At 51.4% G+C, this 20673-nt stretch overlaps 1 protein-coding gene across 1 annotated transcript; it reads right to left on the reverse strand.

Annotated features, from left to right (window-relative positions):
• Nucleotides 1-1140: 1140 nt before the first annotated feature.
• On the reverse strand, nucleotides 1141-17943 carry Piwil1 (piwi like RNA-mediated gene silencing 1). The gene is made up of 20 exons (XM_057765306.1): nucleotides 17866-17943; nucleotides 17161-17275; nucleotides 16007-16132; nucleotides 15494-15708; nucleotides 15099-15220; nucleotides 14002-14082; nucleotides 13373-13570; nucleotides 13015-13126; nucleotides 11873-11999; nucleotides 11653-11770; nucleotides 11083-11197; nucleotides 9788-9975; nucleotides 9166-9238; nucleotides 6429-6629; nucleotides 5776-5879; nucleotides 5070-5140; nucleotides 4799-4952; nucleotides 3468-3593; nucleotides 1484-1631; nucleotides 1141-1377 (listed from the first exon to the last, which is right to left on the reverse strand). Exons 1-20 carry the CDS (start codon nucleotides 17941-17943, stop codon nucleotides 1261-1263), a joined length of 2589 nt encoding a protein of 862 aa, XP_057621289.1. The 3' UTR covers nucleotides 1141-1260.
• Between the last annotated feature and the right edge of the window lie 2730 nt (nucleotides 17944-20673).

Below are 20673 nucleotides of genomic sequence, written 5' to 3' on the forward strand. Positions count from 1 at the left end.
GCGCTGGCCTGTTAGTTACCAAGCTCTGAGATCAGGCACTTCTCAGGGCCTAATAGAGAGTGTCTCCCTCTGATGCCAGGAAAAGGATAGGTTAAAGGCCACGTGCCATGAGTTCAGATGGAGGCCCAGGAACTGGCTTTAAGAACCACAAGGAAGCAAAATGCAGAGAAACCCTCAGCACATGGCAGTAAAGTGAGATGGAACTTTATTGAGCTGCGCCGGGGACACACACATCACCGATGAGTACAACTCATCCCCGTAGCCACACTGCAAGCTGCTCTCATAACATACAGAACTCCAAGCCTCCTCTTTGCAAGAGAGTCAAATGGATGTGGGACCATAACTGCCCCACAAGTCGCAGCCCTCCAGGCCCTAGGGCAGAGGCAGTGCTCACTCCCAAAAGTTCCTACAGATACTAGCACCCACGAACTCTATGACTCCATTTTCTATTTTTTTAAAGACAAGGTCTCACTATGTAGCCTAGGCTGACTGTGAATTTGGGGTTATCCCAGCTTCACCTCCCGAATGCTGAAATAACAGGCATATGCCACCACACCTGACACATTTACTTTAAGGGATGAAATTTTATCCCTGAGTGGTCTCAAGTAGTTTAAAAACAGAAATAAAATACAGGCTTTCAAAAACTAAAAACTACCCTGTTAAGTAAAGCGATGGTCACTAATTTTACTTGATAAGAAAATTGCAAAACAAAACAACAGCATCCACTTCTTTACGGCCAGCCCCATCAGTCAGAAAACACTTCCATGAGGAAAAGGTGAGATCTTTTCAACAATTCTTTTCGTTCTGTATGGCCTAACTCTTAAAAGAAATACCGAAAGGCACCCCAGTCTTTATCTTAGTGCCTGCCTAAGATGCTGCAGGCATTCTTGCCTCATGTCTGTCCCCCTTTTAAACTCAAACATGCATGAAACGAAGTTAGAGCAGTGTACAGTAAGAGGTGCTCCTGGGAGCACCTCTGAGAACCTGCCGACATGGCTGCTTTAGGAAAGTCTATCTGTGGTACCAAGGGCCTTGCTACAGCTCTGCCAAGCAAGCTGTCACAACGCACTATGAGAAACAAAGCAAACATCAAACCTATAACCTAAATCTATAGCCGCTACATACCAACCCTAAAAACCAAACTGTGGTTCCCTGACCCCCACCCGAAAACCCCACTAGAACAACAGCCATGTGAAAAGCAGAAAGGGAAGGATTGGCAGAGTTCTGGAAGGAAGCCAGCACACAGGCCCTCGCTGTTGGTCAGAGGTAGTAGAGGCGGTTGGACAGGGACAGGTTCGGTTCTCTGTGGATGCTCTGGCCCACAAGGAAGGCCAGCTTATGCGCATACTGGCAGGGTGCAGGAACTCGGATGACTCCCTGTGGGGGAAAAGAGGGCCAGTCACTGAGTTGAGCTGGGTGGGACTCCCAGGGTCCTTACAGCAGGCTGAGCAGGACAGGTGGCCCTGAACGATAATGCACTCACAGGCCAATTGTAGTACACATGGCAGAGCTTGTAGGTCAGTCGCTGGATGTGGTCGGGCTTCAGGCCACTGCTGTCATAGATGACATTGTAGTGTGTTGGGGACACACTCCCACTCCTCACTGCTTGGCTCACGATGAAAAAGTCATACCTGGAAAGGCAGGAAGAGCCAGGCAAGGCAAGGACTCGTGCTTTTATATAAGGAAAAACCTCGTCTTCTAAACAACCTCATTTTTTTCTCCAGCCCCAGTGTGTCTGTGGTGCCCAGGACAGGACAAACTGTTCATGAGCCACTGTGGCAGCACGCACACAAGACAAGACTCTTTCCATACGTGTCACCATGCTGTGTGTATGTGGGGGGGGCTTGCACACATGGGCACGCAGCAGTGGCACCAGAGTAGGGTGGAGCCAGTTTCCTCCTACTGCTTCCATATTAGTAACAGCAATGCAACAACTTTAATCACCAAGGACTCAGAACAAACGTGCAAGAGCCAGAGGTAGAGCGACTAGTAGAGGACCCAAGCTAAGGCCAAGCTAAACAGCACACTAGAAAACTTGGCATCCATCCGAGTTCTGTTCCCTGGCAGAGTGTCAGTCAGGAGGCTCCTGTGATCTGACCTTATCAGCAAAGGAAACTGACCCTGTGATCCTGATGTTACTTAATTAGACAACCTAGAAATCAGAAGTGGTCTACACTGGAGTCTATTTGGGATAGAATGAGTCAGAGATGTTCAATGATGTGCCTGCCAGGAAGAGACAAGCTCTGACCAAGAAAGGGAGAGCTCCGTGTGTAGCATCCAGACTGCCACCTTCAAAGGTTCTCCTGCCATTGGCTCCAAGGGCCTGAGTGGCTCTCACAGGACTTAAATGGCATCTGGTGAGAACACATGCCTTCTACTCTAAACTCACGTGGGTGTTGTCCCTGAGCTCATGGGCTACCAACCCTCTTCTTGTCTAGTGCCCTGAACACTCAGTGATAGTCCCAGGTTCTGTGAAGGGTGAGACAGGCCTCAGACTGGCCCTTTCTAGGTACCGGCCTTATCTGTTTGCCCCACTTTGCTCCTGGAGCGACAGCAACTCTCTTCCATAGCCAATCCCATAGGCAGCCTCGGAGCAAAAGAAAAACCCAAAATAGTATATTTCAAAATAAAACCCCTACTCAAATCACATAGCTGAAAAGAAGCACCAAACATTTTGTAGCCATTTCCGTCTCTGAGATGCAGGGCCACAAATGATTCAGAGTTCAGATTTTAGAGCATGTGCTTAACCCGGGAGAGTTAAGTACCCAATTTAGGTTTTAAGATCCATGATGCTTTGCTGTTAGCAGCAGCTCACCCACCCGAGTCAGGGAACATGGGGGCATTATGGAGGTTCCCAGCTCTCGCCTGCAATGCCCGGAGCCCTCTATAACCTCACTCTCTAGAACAAAGGGTGTCAGACTAGGTGGTAAACTTCTGCCCCCAGGGACAAAGCTTACCTCCTCAGACAACCATTACAATCCCAGAAGAGAGCTAGTGAGGAGGTCACAAGAGATGTACATCTGTCTACCTATATGGTTAAACCTGCATGCTGTGACCGGCCTAGCTTCCTCTTGCTTTCTTACTTTGGAACTTTGAAGTCAACTGTAGGCTACAGATCTGCTGACAATAGGCCCTCTCATCACCTTGAGCCCTGGAAGACTGTGTGAAACATCACAGAGCTTAAGATCCGGTAGAAATAAAAACCTATAGATGGGTTATATATGTCAAAATATAGATGTTGTCCGCAGAAGCTGTTCCTAGAGTCTGAAGTGCCACACACAACTATAACTACCATGGAGCTGCCAGAGGGTGTTGCTTCCAGGGTCTCAGCATTGAGAAACCTGGGCTTTAGGAAATATGTCAGATCAGCTTAGCTGAAGAATTGGGACATTTAAGAAACACGGTGTCATTCAGGAACTGGAAAACAAACAAGCTAACATTGATAGACATGAGGCCCCAGAACTCACCACTCTGGCCTAGTGACCTCCACGTCGATGACTGTCCCCGGTAGAGGGTTCTGAAGTCTTCCCCCAGACTGAGCAAAAAACCTGGCATTGACACGCTTCTTCACCACAATCACAGTCAGTCTTGGGCTGAGGACAAAGAAGAACATGGCCATGCTGAGCTGGTGGCCTGTCTAGGTAAGAAGTCACATGTTCATGTATCCTTCAGGAAAGAGCCCCCCTGCCCTTGACATATCATCTCACTGCATGCTGGAGGAGGGTCAGCCCCTTCCTCTGGGACAGACCAAAGTCCAGGAAGTGACCTGGAGGTGGACAACAATATGTCTCTTGTGGTTCCCATGACAGGCTACTCAGGCACGGGAATAGACCAAATCTACTACGCCTATCAAATCACAACACTGCCTTCGGCAGGCTTCCAAAGTATTTGGTATCAGTGCTACAATGGGCATTTTCTACTCTGAGACCTGTCTGGAAGAGCTGGTTCAAAGGCATGTACACCTTACCACCAGCTCCCTCTACACTGCTCACACTAAGGGAATCATTAGATGCACAGCCAGAACATGCAGCCTCTAGACAGTTCTTCTCCCTGAGGGCAAGGAATAGTCTTCCAGAAGACTCACCGCCTCACCCTCCCACCTCTTGAGATGCTCCTCTTAAATTCCTCGGGACAGTCATTTGTTCATACACAATCCACATGGAAGTCAGTGAATCGGACCTCAGAATGAGGCTGCCATCTAACATGACTGGCAGTCCTGATTCAGATGACATCAGTTCCTCTCAAACTCAGACATGGCTGACCCCATTCTCAGGGAGAGTGGGGCTCTAAGAACATATTACCCAGTAAACTGGTTGTTCTCCAGTGATCATCAGCTCCTAAGGCCTTGAGCATGAAGCCCACACTGGGGGCTTCTCTTTCACGATGTGGTAGCAATGAGAAGCAGGACCCTGCCAGAAATGTCAGCAGCTGCCTCTAAAGCTTTGCTGTTGCAAGACCTGCCAGCTGCTTGCAGTTCTGGGTGCAACACAGAACAAAGCTGGGTCCTGGGTCCATGTGCTTGCCTAGACTGGGCTTAGATCGGGAAGCTCAGGGTGGTGTGCTGGCAGGGACTGCTGAGGAAGAACCACAGAAAAGTGCCCTACCCTGAGCAGCGCTGACCTATAACTTATCCAGACCCAGTTTCAGGGAACAGCAAGCTCAGGCTGCCTGCTCAGCCCTGCCTCCATCTCCTGTCCCTACCTTCAGCCCGATTCCTAGCAAGCCCATGCACTCTCTCCTTGCCATTGAGTGACACTTATTTTAGAGGGGGCAGCCATGTCCAACCCCATGGACTCACTTGTAACCTCTCCCAACTGACTTGAGACAGTCCAGGAACTGCGGGACCTCATAATTGACCAGCGTCTTCAGCTGTCCGTCCCCTACACCATCTCGGTACACAATGACACGGCTAGGCATATATTCATTGCAGCCACTCCAAGCCCTCAGAGCAGCTGCAAAAAGTGGGGAGGTTTTGAGTTCACAGACACAATACCTGTTTCTCCCAGTTCCCAGCCACTTTTGGGAACAGCCCAAGGGCCCCAGCAGATTACAAGGGTACACAGACCCACCTTGCAAGCACACCTTGAGCCCATCCACCAATTCCTGGCCACGGTCCTGAAAGACGCAGCGGGAGAACCAGCTGTTCAGAAAAAAGTAGGGTGGTGAGGGCGTGGGTCTGCCAGGCTCAGCTGCTCTGGCCTTCCTACGAATCTTCTGAGGAAGATTCCTGCTACCCTTCCCATATCCCTAGGAGGCCTCAACTAAGCAGAACAAGAGACTGTTTTCAAGTCACCCATGGCAGTTTCCCAAATTCTAACTCTCTAACTCGGCAGGGGACAACTGAGAGACCAGAGGGGTCACCTGGGAGCACCCACCCACTAGAATAAGTGCTGTCCGCCCTGTTCCTGACAGGTCATGTTTTCCACGCTTCCCTTCTGCTCCCCAAGACCAAGGCCACAGCCACTAACATCTACATTTAACAAGTGGCCAGGCTCCAGGCTCTGCGGCAATGGGCTATTCCCTCATTCCACAACCACTGAAAACCAATATTGAAAAAGCAGAGGACTGGGTGAACTGGGCTGTTACACTGAAAGCACGAGACACATTTCAGGGGCCAAGAACAGCTATCAAACCAAGGCACTTTCAGAGTTGGCCATTTAATGTGCCCCAAGGCACACAGTAGAGAGCAGAATGGGGATGTTCTGAGTGTGGCAGGACAGGGACAATGAGGGCCAGTCCCATGCTTCATGATACCACTGCTGCTCCCTGGCTTACCGGGTCATCCCTTCATTGATGCTGGCAACGAATCCTGCGATGGACCTCCGCCCAGCTGTGGTGTCATGGTAACAGTCGATACCCACGATCATCGCCAGCTTCAGCTTTAGTGAAAACAGTGTCATTTAGCTGTGGCAGGGTTTTGGCAGCCGTGAGCAAGGCTGGCTCCTTCCCCTAGATGTCCACATAACCACCCCATCTCTGATGGAAGCAGACTCACAGGCATGTCCACCCGCCAGAGTTCACCATCACACCTGTCTCCATGACAGCAGACTCACAGGCATGTCTACCTGCCAGAGTTCACCACCACCCTGTCTCCATGACAGCAGACTCACAGGCATGTCCACCTGCCAGAGTTCACCACCACCCTGTCTCCATGACAGCAGACTCACAGGCATGTCCACCCGTCAGAGTTCACCACCACACCTGTCTCCATGACAGCAGACTCACAGGCATGTCCACCCGCCAGAGTTCACCAATACTCTGTCTCCATGACAGCAGACTCACAGGCATGTCAACCCACTAGCCGCCCCATCTCCATGACAGCAAACTCACAGGTGTGTCCACCCCACTAGCCGCCCCATCTCCATGACAGCAGACTCACAGGTGTGTCCACCCCACTAGCTGCCCCATCTCCATGACAGCAGACTCACAGGCATGTCTACCCGCCAGAGTTCACCCCCCATCTTGCAGTTCATCTGCAGGGCAATCTTGGTGGCAATGGCCATGACTGTTTGCTGCTTGCCCAGGGTCCGGGCCACCACACACTGACTTGGGGTAGGGCAGTCTGTACACAGGTACTTTTTGATGGCATCATATTTGTCCTTCCGATTACTTGACAACAGACAGACAACCTGAAAACAAACCAAGCACCTCATTATAGAGAGCCAGGGCATGGAAGGCCAAGAGCAAGGGGGCAGACCTAAGTTCTGTGTTGCAAAGGACACTTGTCACTCATGCCACCAGTCAGCTCTGCCATGTGGCTAATCAGTGGGTCAGGAGTAACGTTTTAATGCTGCTGGTTTACTCTGAGTGACAAGCATTCACATGAGAGGCACTGCACATAACAAACCTGGGACCCGGGCATGGCACACTTCCAGCATGAGTGGATCCGGGTAAACAGAAAGGCAAGCACAGCTTTGCCTCAGAGGTGGACAGACATGCAGCTCTTTGAGGCTGAACTCACAGCTCCCCAAGAACCATGGCTTTTGCTTGGGAATCTGGTCAGAATGTAAACTTTCCCAGGAAGGAAGAATGACAATTCTGAGAACAAGAAGGAGTCTTTGACCAGGTTCCCCCAGCCCAAACTCTGAGGGTCCACATTTAAGTTCCTAAAACCAAATCTAGCTTGTGACTCACAATTCCAGCACCCAATGTGTACCCAGATTCTTGGTTTTCAATTCTCTCTGGTCCCCAACAAATTAGGCTCCACCTGCTGTCTCCATTACTCTAGGTAAAATGGCAGTATCTGCCTGTGGCCTCTGAGAAGGAAATGAAGGAATAGTGGATGAAGCATGGCAGGCCACTATTCAGGTCTCTGGCCACATGGGCAGCCTGGCTGCTCCTGCTCCTCGTGGTGGTGTGGCCTCTTGAGCTAGAGGGAACACACCAAGGGTACGGGTCACTCCTGTGCTCATCAATGCTTCTGCATGAGCCAGAAAAAGCCTCCAGCTGGTTCTTCAATGCTGCTTGGCTTGTTGAAGGCTCGGACTCTGGTGCATTAGTGTTCAGAGGTAGGCTTTGGGCACATGGTTGGACATCGAGGGCTCTGACCTTGTTGGTCTGCCTACTGAGCCATGCCTTGGTGGCAATGGGAAATGGTGGAAAACACAAGAGCTGAGGCTGGGTGAAGTAGGTCGGGTCACCACTGAAGGATGTTCCCTTTCCTCTCTGTTCTGGGGCCACCACAGGGTGAGCAGGTGTGAGTCTCCACATGCTCCTGCTGGGATGCCCTGCTTCACCAGAGACCATGGAGCCAAGCAATCCTAGCAGAAACTGAGACATGAGATGCAGTCAATCTTTCCCCATGAGCAGTCTGACTAGCTCATCTAGACACGCTCCATCAGCAGCCAGCTGTGAGCCAGCATGGCGCAGCTCCAGTCACAGACTTCCCTTTGCCACAGCCACAGAGGACCATGTACCATTGTCTGGAGGTCCATCCTGTTTGTTCACCACGTGCAGCACACAGGCTCCCCTGAGCCACAAAGGTGATGGAGGCTGTGGAGCTTCACACCGCTGGCTTCGGCCATCGCCATCACAGCTTTAAGCCTAAACAGTGAGTGGCTTCACAGAATCTGCTCCTTTGGGACTTTGCTCCGTTCTTGGAGGCCAATGACTTTACAGGCTAATGAGGTCTGCAGCAGTGGCTTCAGGGTTTGAGGTGGCAGACATCAGCAAAATACATCAAAATGTGGGCCATGTTCATGGGAAACTTGGAGCGTTAACAGTTAACTGGCTAATTTCTAAATCCACGTATACAGAAGCTCCTCCTTCACATGGCTGAGGATGTGGGGGCTGGGGAGGTGGGTGGAATGAACTTCCCAGCGTGGTTCCCTTGCAGGCAGTCTTCCACCTTGAGCCTGCTGTAGTTTCCTGCCACACAGAAGGCCAGGGCTTCCTGGACAGAGGACAGTAGTGAGGTCACACTAGGCCGGTTGCCGCCTGAGCCCTGACTCCACACTGCTGCGATGCTTGGTGGCCCTCCCCCACTTTTCTGGGGAAGGCCCAATTGAGTGGCAGCCCCATGAGCAGCAGCATGATCAGAGACCAAGGTGGACCGGACTTCACACAGAGTCCAAAGCCTTTCCAGGAAACACACCAACGAAGATGTGTGCCTGGTATGAGCAGGAGCACCAAGTGATGGGATCATGGGCCCAGCACAGTGATGCCACAGACAGCATGACTGAATAAGTGGCCCAGGTGGCTATCTACACTTCCAAGAGCCAGCTTAAAACTGTGACCAAGTCAGAGGTAGGGAGTGTGAGAATGGGGTGATGCTCTCTCCTCAGGCTCGTGTTCTCCCTAGACACGCCTCACATCACTGCGTGGACTCACACAACACACATGGGACCTACTGTCATCAGGCTACCTTATCACCACGCCTCTCCTGGGTGCCAAATTTCACACGATGGAAAGATGGCATTCACTAATGTCAAGGTATCCCAGCTTAGGAGAGTCTGACTGCTGACCTCACCCTATGACCTCCAGTGTCTAGAACCAGAGAATCAAGGCAGAACGTGGCCTTTTTCTTCATGGCTTCTCCTCATCTTGTACAAGGCACACACCCACACAGGCACCAGCCTTACTGAGCTCAAAACCCCAGTCTTCTGTCCCTCAAGACCCCCTGCCCGCCTCAGGCTGCAGCACTGTCTGCACCCAGCAGCTACTCACTATCTGAGTGTCTGATGTCACCTTCTGCTGCAAGGCTCTCAGGTAAGCTTCTGTTCTGTCGTCCACCTCAATCCTAGCATCAACAACATAAAGATGGGCAGTACACAACCCTCAGACCTTAACACAGCCAACATCCCTGCACCAATCCCAAATGGTACAAAGCAGAGATACAGGAGCTCAACTCAGTGAAGGGCATGGCTAACAAGCTGTACCACCATCCTGGCTCAAGAACCTACCCCGAGGCCAGGAGGTGGTGGCGCATGCTTTTAATCCCAGCACTCGGGAGGCAGAGGTAGGCGAATCTCTGTGAGGTCGAGGCCAGCCTGGTCTATAAGAGCTAGCTCCAGGACAGGCTCCAAAACTACAGAGAAAACCTGTCTCGAAAAACAAAAAAAAAAAAAAAAAAAAAAAAACAAAAAACAAAAAAAAAAAGGAAAAAAAAAGAAAGAAGAACCTACCCCAAGAACATCCTATCTGCTCTTTTCTCCCATCCAATCCCTCTGGGTTCCATGGAGCTGTGGAAGATCTTAGAGCTGTCATGAGCTCACTGGTGCATCACACACCCTTCTGATAACTGCCAATCACAATGCAGACCAGAGAGTAGATGGCCTCAGACACTCACATGATTGCCTTTTTCATCTGGATGCCCATGGCTGGAGTCACTTTGAACAGGTTCTGTATCAATGAGTTGGCCGCTTCATAATTCCTGCGGGTATAGATCAGCAGCCAGTTATCCAATGGCTTCACGCTGATCAGCGGTGCGCCTCTTGTCTCTTTGGACCAGTCTGCAAACTGCGGGTTGTAATCAAACTAGAATAAAGGGCAGAGATGCTACTGTCAGCTGTGATGAAGCCACTGGTCTTGCTCAATCCTATCATGCATGTAGAACCACAGACTACCACACTTAAGTTTGAATCAAAGTGACAGATCAAAAGTCCCCAGTGGAGAGAAGACACCAGAGGCATCTGGAGGACTTTTTCTACACCATACCCTTCTGAGGGCCCAGGACAAACTCTCCATCCTTCCTCTCATTATTGAAACAAGTGCCATTTTCTTCATGAAAAAAAATGTAAAAATTAAGGCTCAGGCTATGGGTGGTGGCTTCATGTTTTTTATTCCGACACTCAAGAGGGAGAGGCAAGTGGTAGAAGTCAGCCTGGTCTACACAGTAAGATCCTGTCAGGGGCTGGAAAGAGAGCTAAGCCCTTGACAGTGGTGTCCTGTGCCAACAGAAAGTTCAGGGAAGAGCCACTTGTCCCCATCACAGCAAAAATCCAGAGTTTCCCTTCACCTGACTGGACTGTATCTTCCAGCCCTGCCTATGGCAAGAAGGCTCGATTGCTGGCAACAGTTGAAAAGAACAGGTATTTGTAGTGTTTGATTTCATTTAAAACTATTTGAGAAATTCTATTTTTCCTTTTCCTGAAGATGATACAAAAAGCACTCTAATATTTAGATCAACTCCTGAGAGACTCGTGGCCCACACAGAGACAAAGCCAATCTAATGGGGCTCCTTGGCAGGACCTTCGGCTCCTAAGTTATGCTGTGTACCCACCCCCTGCAATAGTTTCTTTAGATAGCCCTGACTGTTCTGGAACCTGTTCTGTAGACCAGGCTGGCCTTGAACTCAGAGGTCCAGTTGCCCTCTGCCTGCTGGGATTAAGGGTGTGCACTACCACCTCTTAGCTCTTCAGTTTCTCTTTAGCAGATCTTCCCTTGTCACGAGGATTGGGCTTTGGTTCTACATGTGCTAGAGTCACAAGCTGCCTCTTACAGAATGACCCTGTCAGGTGGCTCTGTGGTTTTCCAGAGTTGGCAGAGAACAGGACCAGGGGATGGAGAGAAGCGGCCTGGTGCATGGTGGGCTGTCCCCTGCCCCTGTGAGACTCAGCCTGGACACCACCTTGCCAGCCTTACCGTCTTCCCACCCTGGTGGATCTTCTCAGACTGTAAGATTCTTCCTGAGAAGGACAGCAGGTTTGAGTCGAAGCTCAGGCCCCAGTCACGAAGCTCCCTCTGCACATTGTCATCCCTGTGAGTTGAACAAATGGTACTCAGCACTGTTGACCAGGCAGCAGCCAGGCTGGTGACCCACATTCGGGTGGACAGGGTGCCACTGTGGCTTGCAGCACAGTTCAAGGCCACTCTGGGCCTAGAACACATAGATAAGCTTCTCTCCACCTCCCGAAGAGTCCCAGTGCTCAGACGCCATGCCAGTGAATGACCCACAGTCTACACAAGCAGGAAAATGTGTGCCTGAGATTTGCTTCATCCGCCCCCTCCACAGCCTTCTCCTGACAGGACTGGAAAGGACACATGGGCATATCAAGTTTCACTTCTTGGCTCCCTGAGAAGAACTGGTATCAAGAACTCAGGACAGCCCTCCATAATCTTCCCAACATAGGAGGCCACACTTCCTGCCTTCCAGACCCCTCTCAGACCTATAGGGAACCCCCAAACAGAAGCTGGAGAGCTGAGCCTGCCTACTTGTGGATGTAGTCGATGAGGCGGCCCACCTCCCGCTGCCGCTGCTCAGGAGTCAGTCGCGTGTGCACCGCCAGGTCCTTCATCACGTTGAAATCATTGCGCATTTTATCAGTCAGACCTGCACCCAGAGCAGTGCCAGCAAAAGCCAGTCAGCAAGGCTGCATAGCCCCCAGCGGGTGTGGGCAGGGATGAGTGAAGAGAAGAGGGTAGCACTATGCACCTGTGAGGTAGCAGAGCTCCGGGATGAGCATGGCTGGGCCCGGCAATGTGCCTCCGGGGCCTCTCCTACGCTTGGGCTGGCTCACCAGCACTGGCTGCTTCAAGTCCGTGATATCCTGGTTGTACTGCTGCTCAGGAGGAAAGGAAGGCATGCTACACACCAAACAGGGTGTGTGGCACACCCGTGGGTGTGGTAGATGCCTAACTGACAATGAAAGCTGGGTACCAAGCTGGGCTAGACACATGTCAAACCGTCCTGAAGGGTGGTGTGTATGCTCTTTCCAGCCACCGAGGGTGCAGGAGCAGGACGGGGCTGACCCAGCTCTCCCAGGTGGATGAGCTCTATGTAGCCAAGTCGTCAGGACTTAGCTTTGGAGACCTGACCATGGCGACACAGAATAGACTTCTCAGGTTACTGTCATGGTGCTCCTAACCCCAGGGTGTGAAGGTCTTTCCTGTCATCTATAGCCCAGAAGCTGCTTATTCTGCAACCATTCTTATTTTTAATTTGGATTTAAAATATTTCCACTGAGCATAAAAGAGTGTCATCACATCAATAAGTCAAGTTGTAACAGTCTAGTCTTAATGCCCACCTTAGGGCAAGATGTCACCAGCCAGCATGCCATCAATGAACCTGATCCATATCTCTCTGTGCCTCAATGAACCAACCATCAGAGTTAAAAAAGTTAATGTTCCCTCAGACATGGTCTTCATACATGACTGAACATGCATGGCTAGTATGGCAGGAAGGTGGGGTCTCCTTCTCCCCATCTTATTAGAGTCCTGGCCACAGGATACGGGTAGGTAGAGTTGGAGTCCACAGGTGCTGGATGACCTTTGGCTTCCTACCATCTGCCAGCAGAAAGCTGTGCCTTACTGAGACCTCTCTGAGAGCTGGACCCAGCTGCAGCAGCCCTGGTCGACAAGGACCAGGCGAAGCTACAGAGCTAGGGATCAGGGCAAACTGCTTGCCACCACTGGCAGTACCTGTCTGTCCCCATGATGCACTGTCAAATGCAACTATTTTGATGGACAGAGCCACTAGGGCAGTACGCGTCTGGTATGTGGGGAATTTCTCAGTGATGTAGGCAAGACTGAGCAGGGCCTGTGTGCTCCTGCACACCACCCAAGGGACAAACCTACCTTCCTGTAGTACTCCAGGAAGCTGACCTCTGAGCCATCTGCCTTCTTGAAGGTGCTCTTTGGATTCTGGTCCCAGTCAATGTCATCCACTCTGTAGGTCTTGTTGTTGTACCTGTGGAATTCGGGACATGAGGCTCCAACTCATGTGGAGATGTGTGGGCAGGGGAAGGAACTGAACAATGGCTGGGAACAAGGGAATGAAGAAGGGTAATGAGCAGGAGGCACCTGTCCTTTGTACCTGACCACAGGAAAGACAACAATACCACACATCTGACATATCTCTCCCTTTTATTCACCTCTGCCTGTCTCCCTCAGCCCCACTGCTCTCTAGCCCTGGGCTCTTGAGATGAAGTCGTACTTGGTGAGGACAATTAGGCCTATAAGCTCCTTCGACACTTGTTCCTGGAACTTGTGCTCCTCTGTTTGCTGGTACAGGTTGAACATGAAGTCCAGAACGGTCTCACTGCGGAGGACCTTGTGGCTGACGTCCGTGCAGAGCATGATGTTGTTTTCATATTGAAGGATGGAAGTAGTGAAGCCAGGCCAGATCACCAACCTGCAACACAAGGCGCGTCAGGCGTAGCCCCGTGCTCCACTCCCTGTGTCGGAAGCAGAATGTGCTGCGCCAGCTCACTTCCTAGTACAAGACTCTAGACAGAACCCTGCCTTTTCCACGGCTTCACCAGCATTTGCTAAGTATACACTGAGCTGATTAAACCTATCCTTACTTTGGGCCATCTAGCCTCCTGAGCCACCATGTCTCAGCACCCCTAGCTGCTGGTGCTGAGGACTGACGCAGTGCAAAAGGTCTGTGCTGCTGGCTACGATGGGATTCCTTTGTAGCTCAAGTCCTCTGGCGTGACTGGGTATCGCTCAAGCCAGGTTACATGCTCCCGTAACTCTTGAGCACCAACAACAGGTGGTTTCTAGTTTACAGAACACTGCAAGGTCTGTGCAGCCCAAGGGATGGTGGAGTTTTCTACAAACCTGTGATTTGGAATATCAATCGGGTCACTTGGATTGTAATAATTCCGTCCAATTTGTTGCAAATTCATGATTTTCAAGAGCCTACGAATTTAAAGTCAGAACAGTTAGCATGGCAAATCCTAGGGACTACCTGGAGCTGCACCCAGTCAGCAGGGCTGGCAAGTTGTCGCCCAGAGCCAAGCCAGTCAATTCTACACTGCCTAGGAGTTCACAGTCCTAAAATGTCTAAAGGTTGGAAAAAAATATTTCAAGACATTTGAATTGTGTCGATTCCATTTTATGATACACCAGGATAACCCACTAGCTGCAAAAGTAGAGGTGAACAGCTGCCCAGTGCTCTCCGGTAGCTTTCCCTGGAAGAAAAATGCACCAAGCAAATGCATCCCCTCAGGCCAAGTATCCCTACAGTGAGCTATCTATCCTTCCACCACTGAACCATCTATGAATCCAATAAGCCATGAATCCAAGGACTGCCTCATGTAGATGGCTCCTTACAGGGAGGGGTCTTCTGGAGAATGCGTGTGTGCGTGTGTTACATGTGTGGGGTATGTGTCTGCCCATGCTCAAATGAGGAGGCATCAGGTACCCTTGTATCCTATTCTGTCACTCTTCACACCTCACTCCCTTGAGACAGGGTTTTACAGTAAACCTGCAGCTAGGCTAGTAGCCAGCAGGCCCAGTGACTCTCCTGTCTTGCCCCACCCCCAGCACTAGGATTACATGCAAATGCCCATGGCTGGCTTTTTGTGGGTGCTGGGCATTTGAACACAGTTGAATATCATGCTTGCATGGCCATCTCCCCAATGCCTAGAACATGTCCTAGCTAATTGCTCCTCATGTGGTTGCCACTTGCCCCAGCAGCCACCCACCCATCCTGGGGAAGGGGCAGCCGGGGTGCAGCTCAAACAGTATTTCAAAGGCATAGTGTCAGCACCACTGGGGAAGGGGTAGAATCCTGGAGGCAGATAAATTAATTTTCCTGTCAGAAACCACATTTTCAAATGACCACACAGACCACCCCCGCCACCCACCCCTCCCCCCCACTCCTCCTCCCCCATCTACAAACCACAGTGCACACGCCCTGCCATGGCATGCACCTTCTGAAGATGATGTTGTAAAACTGTAGGCACGTGGGTGAGGTGGGTGGCAGCTCATTGGTCAGGGTAATGGTGATCCTCACGTGCTCCCCATTCCGAGTCTGACTGAAAACTTCCGTAACCTAAAGCCAGAGAGATGGGAACCCAGGTCTTACCTCTGTGTAGAAAAGATGTCCGGTTCCTGGGGCCCCTGAGCACAGACATGTGACCTGAGACTAAGAAGTCAGCTGAGAGCCCTCATATAACTCTCCACAGCCCTTCTGTCTGACCCCAAGAACACAGTAAGTCATAATGGGGCCTCTGAGAGCCCTATCTCCCCGACCAGGAGACCCTTTCTGAACTTGGCTTTAGGGTGGACATCCCCCACCCCCGCCAGTGGAGACATTTGAAATAACCTTGTGCTGTAGTCTCTTAGGTAAAAACAGTATTGTCCCATCGAAAGCATGACACCTTCCAATAAGGTCCTCGTGCTGGAAGAGCAGTGCCGAGCGCAGCCTGCGGGCCTCCATCAGGGGGTTATAGTCGATGTGGTACTGGTACAGGGCCCACTGTGGGCGCGAGGTCAGCCGGAAGTGGTTGGTGCTTAGCTTCACGATGATACCCGAGGAGCCTGAGGGGCCGTCACACAGTCAGGCCCTGGCACGGTTATGCTCCATGAGAGCTTTCCTTTAGACCCAGCAGAGCTGAGGACAGTGGTCAGCTCTTGCCTTCAAGACAGCTGGCCCTGGGGACTAGGGCTCAGTTGCTTCGGGGAGACCATACACCCACACAAAAATAACAGACATGGAAGAGGGGCTGGAGAGGCTGCAGCTGCTGAGCAGAGCGCTCTTCTTTTCCCTGAGCCAGAGAAGCGCTGCGGCCCAGTGCCAGAAAAAGTGCCCCCTAAAGAAGTGTTTCTGGGAGCCAACCTGTCTTTGACTCTTTGACGTGGTCAAGGTTCTGTCTGGTGTTCACACCAAGGTCATGGAAGTCTCGGCGACGCCCTCCTCTCTCTGCCAATGACAGCTCCTGAAACCCAGCTGAGATCTGCAGCTCTTAAGGAAAGAGAGGAAAGCATCAGTGATTAGAGCCAGTGGGTGGGAGGACAGCAGCTTTCCTGCAGTGGCTCAAGGGGGCAGATGCAGTCCACTCTTGTCTAATCGTGTGACCTCATCCTTTGCAGAGCCATCTACCCTGGCTCTGGCTACTCTAACGGGCCAGGAGCCTGGGCTATGTTGATGCCAGGAGTCAAGGGATGGATTTCTTGATTGGGAAACAAGGTTTTCATTTTCTAAGTCTCATGACCTTTGTGTACTCTGTAGCCTGCATGCTGTAATCATGGCTGCAGGGAGCCAGGGGTCAGGGTCCTAACTCTATAAACTGGGTGAGACTATGTCACGAATGTGACATGTGGCCTCCTGGCTTCTCGGCTCTGCTTACAACCAGCAGCAGGGGCATGAACACTCCTGGACTGGGTCACACTGCACACGGAGCAGCACTAAGCCGTCCATCTTTGCTTCTTCTGAAAACAGGATCGTGTGTATACAGCCGGGCACTTGAGAACAATAGCACACCTGGGCCGCAGGACAACCCTGCTTTGTGATCTGGTGGTGGCGTTCAGGGTCATGGCTACAGTTCCTACAGCAGCACCTACTGATGGACTTGCCAGAAACCAGTCTCCCCTCCTTCGGAGGAGAAAGACGTATGTGCGGAGCAATGTCCCTCAAAGACAAGACCTCCCACGCTCCTGGCCTGAGAGCTGGCAGTTGGCTGTGCTGATTCTCTGCCCAGGCCTACACAAGTGAAGACACACTAAGTCAAACCCACAGGAAGGCTGTGAGGGAATCACTACAGATGCCAAGACATTCTAAAACTGGCTAACGGACAGAGCAGGCAAACTGAAGCCACATATCTGAAGTTTCCGTGTTGCTGAGATGGCCCTGGCTAGCTGCAGTCTCATTCCCAGCCTGCATGGGGTGGCACACACGCCATTATGCTGCAGTGTGGTGCTGGGCCCTTGCAGAAGCACCAGCACCCTGCACATGGCAGCCCCTCCCTGTACACTCCCTCCCCTGCCGCTTACCTTGTGACTTGGATGTGGCTCCAACTACCATTCCTCTCTGTCGTCCTCGGCCGACCAAGTCCCCCTCTGTGGGTGACTGCTGAGTTCTTGGTGGGACGTACCCAGGCTGCTGGCTCTGCTCACGCACAAACACAGCTGAATCCCCTTATGCCACAGGGTGGCACCAGAGACCTAACTAGTCCTAAACTGGTCCTAGCATTCAGAACTTAGTCGTTAAGTGTGTGATCATTAAAAAGGGATCTGAATAAATAAATAAATAGAAGCAAAATAAAAAAGGATCTGAACTGAGCAATGGTAACGCCACCTTTAATCCCAGCATTGGGAGGCAAAGGCAGGTGAGTTCGAGGCCAGCCTGGTCTACAGAACTAGTTCCAGGACAGCTAGGGCTGTTACAGGGAAACCCTGCCTCAAAAAACCAAAACCCAAACCAAACCAAACGAAACAAAAAACCCCACAAACAAACAAACAAAGGGGAGGGACATATTTGAAGCAAAAGTCACCAAAAAAGGATTCAGTTCCTCACATCACACTAGGTCTCAGGTCCTCCCAGACCCCAGGTTACACCTGTTGCAGGCAGACCCGAGCTTCCTGCATGTTGGGCAAGTTCTACCACTGAGCCCTAGGACAAATCTTTTAATTCCCTGCCACGGGCCTCACTGGCTGGGTGTCAAGACACTGGTGAACTGAAAAGGGTGGGGTACTCACCGCGGCAGCCCCAACATGCTGCACCGTCTCCTGACCGCGGGCCCTACCACGGGCCCGTGCTCGGGCTCTACCCGTCATTTTCTGTCAGAGAGGAAAGAACTGTGGCTAGCGCTCAATGGACCCATGCATATTCGATGAATCTATCACCAGTATTTTAAGGGTGCTAAAATAAGACCCAAATTATAATATTTAAATCCTCCCTATTGAGGACTTGCCTCATGCATGTGAGCCTCTCATCCCAACACAGCTTTCTTAGGGAAACCAGACACTGACTGGGGACTGCCCGCTGTGCTAGGTGGCAGGGCTCAAATGGAAATGTACTAATAAAACCCTTTGTTTTCAAGGGGCTAGAAGTGGCTCAGCAGCTAAGAACCTTTTCTGCTCTTGCAGTGGATATGGGCTTGGTTACCAACACGGTTACCAGCATGGCTCACAACCACCAGTTCCAGGGGATCTCATGGCCTCTTCTGGTTTCCCTAGGTACCAGGCACACACACATGGTACACATACACGCACACAGGTAGGCAGGCACCTTACACAGACATATAAATCATAATGATACATAATACTAAAACTGAGATTTTTTTAAAGGTTTTGTGATAAGGCTTAGGGAGGATTACACCGTTGGGATGGGTTCCTTCTTTCACAGGTGGGTCATGTGTCACAGACACCAAGTATGACCCACAATGAAGAGACACCTTCGCAGCATGTTAGCAAGTGACTCCTCAGAGGGCCCTTCCTCAGACCCATGGTGCCCTCCAAACACTTCCTCAGTTCCACCCGCGTCTCGAAAGGAACATACCCAAACCAAGCCACCCCACCTCTAGTCTCTGATTCCTGTCTCACACATGCGTGTCTAGCCACGGTCTGTGAGGAGAAAGCACAGAGCTGTCTCTCTCGGAACTGCTCCTGTCTCCCCGTCTTTCTGCTGTGAGCAGCTCGTCACCCACCACAGGGAAAAAGATGAAGGTGGGGCCATCTGGACTCCAGGGCCCGAACCTTAAACAAGCCCACATGGGCCAGCTATTTCCAAAGCATGTCATACATGGCCATCTGTCAGGAGCAGCATGCTATACCTACTGTCAGGTGTCATGCTAAGAACAGACACCTACAACATGACTGTGTCAATTGCTGGGCCATGCCTTTTTCTCCATAGGAAGAGGAAGAGTCTAGCAAATACAATTCCCTTCCTGCCAATCTCGTGACTCGGGGATGTCACAACGCTCAGCTGAGGTGTTTCCTGCTCTGTGAACCAGAAGAAATCTAGCTCATCCTTTAAGGGCCAGGCCAGTGACTTTCTCTCCTCACCCTTTTCCCACCACGCACAGCGGCCTCTCCCTGGAACATGTGCCCTACTCCAACTCCACCCTGGATCTCATCAGATTGTTCCTTTGCACTGGGTCCAATGTTTGGCACGCTGGCAACAACTGCCTGGTGTGACATTTGAAGGATCCCAAAGTGCACCAGCAAGGGGCGCAACAGCAGCCACCTACAGGGGATGTTCTCCGAGCTGCCTCTGACAGGCAGTATCTACTGTTGCATGCTGGTGATAACGAGCCAAGTCTCCCCCCTCCACTGCCCCCACCCCTGTGGGAGCCAGTGCTGCAGGGCTGTCTGAGCAGCACCCGAGGTTGTTCCTATAAGAACTCTGCCCTGGGCTCACCCAGTCAGCTCAGGTTTTCAGCTCAGTCTTCTTCCAACCCCACAACTGTCCCAGTCTGGATTGCTGGCGTGGTCACTCCTGCAGGAAAAGTCAGAGGCCTAGAAGTGAGAAGAGCTTAAACCACAGCTTCCAGACCGCCAGCAATGCAGCTGACACCAGCTTAGAGACAAGACTAGTTCTAGCTAGCAAGACCAAACGCTATTGCATCTCCACGCTTAAGAAGGCAAAGATGCTAACTTCGTGATATGCGGGATAGCTCGCAGCCAGAGAAAGAGGAGGCTGCACACTGTTCCTCCTTGCATCCCACCACACCACCAGAGGACCCACAAAGGCTAGCAATAATTCAAGGTGCCAATTTTCCTCCTTCCCAAAGACCTCCCTGCTTCCCCCCTACCCCCTGCACCAATTTGGGGCCCTTAAATTCCTGCCTAGAGGTCTGGGTCCTCAAACCACAGGGCTACTCACTTCAACACATCCCAGCTCTCCATACTAAACCACCTACTCATGATTTTGTGGTTCTCTGGCTCTCATCCTTATACTGTCAGCTCCCGGAGGCATCACCTTTCCTTTAATTGATTCCTTTACCCCTCACCCCCAGATCTGAACCCCACAGGGAGTTGGATGTTTGGGTAAGAAAAGACTTGATCTCAAAGGCACCCAGGGAACTCAGAGCCGACCATGTAAGTTACCACATCTCTGGATGTGGTTAACACCAGCAGGGGTAACTACTGGAGTCCCAACGCAGAAGGACAGGTAGACAGGTGGGAAAACCAGTTATAGATACAGATAGAGAGAGCTGGGGACTGCAGCAGGTAGGGTTACAGGCAGAAATGCTATCATGTGCTTGGTCACAGAGAGGTTGGGGCCAGGCTCAGACGCAGACACAAGGAGACATATGGAGGAGATCCTGGAACAAGGAACAGTGAGGACAGGCAGGAGGAAGGATACAGGCCAGGCTTCGGCACTGGAAGAGGAGGAAATAAGGACTCAGAACAGTGAGAAGAGAGGACAAGGTCCAGGCAGAGAAAGAGGTACAGATGAGGCCCGACATCGTGTGAGGTAGGGACCAAGCCCAGGAAAAAGTGGGGATCAGGCTTGGTCTGTCGAGGCCAAGGCAGAGGTGACCACAGCTTAGTTCCAGACCC

The sequence above is a fragment of the Chionomys nivalis genome, chromosome 3, assembly GCF_950005125.1.
Source record: "Chionomys nivalis chromosome 3, mChiNiv1.1, whole genome shotgun sequence".
NCBI classification, from domain to species: domain Eukaryota; kingdom Metazoa; phylum Chordata; class Mammalia; order Rodentia; family Cricetidae; genus Chionomys; species Chionomys nivalis.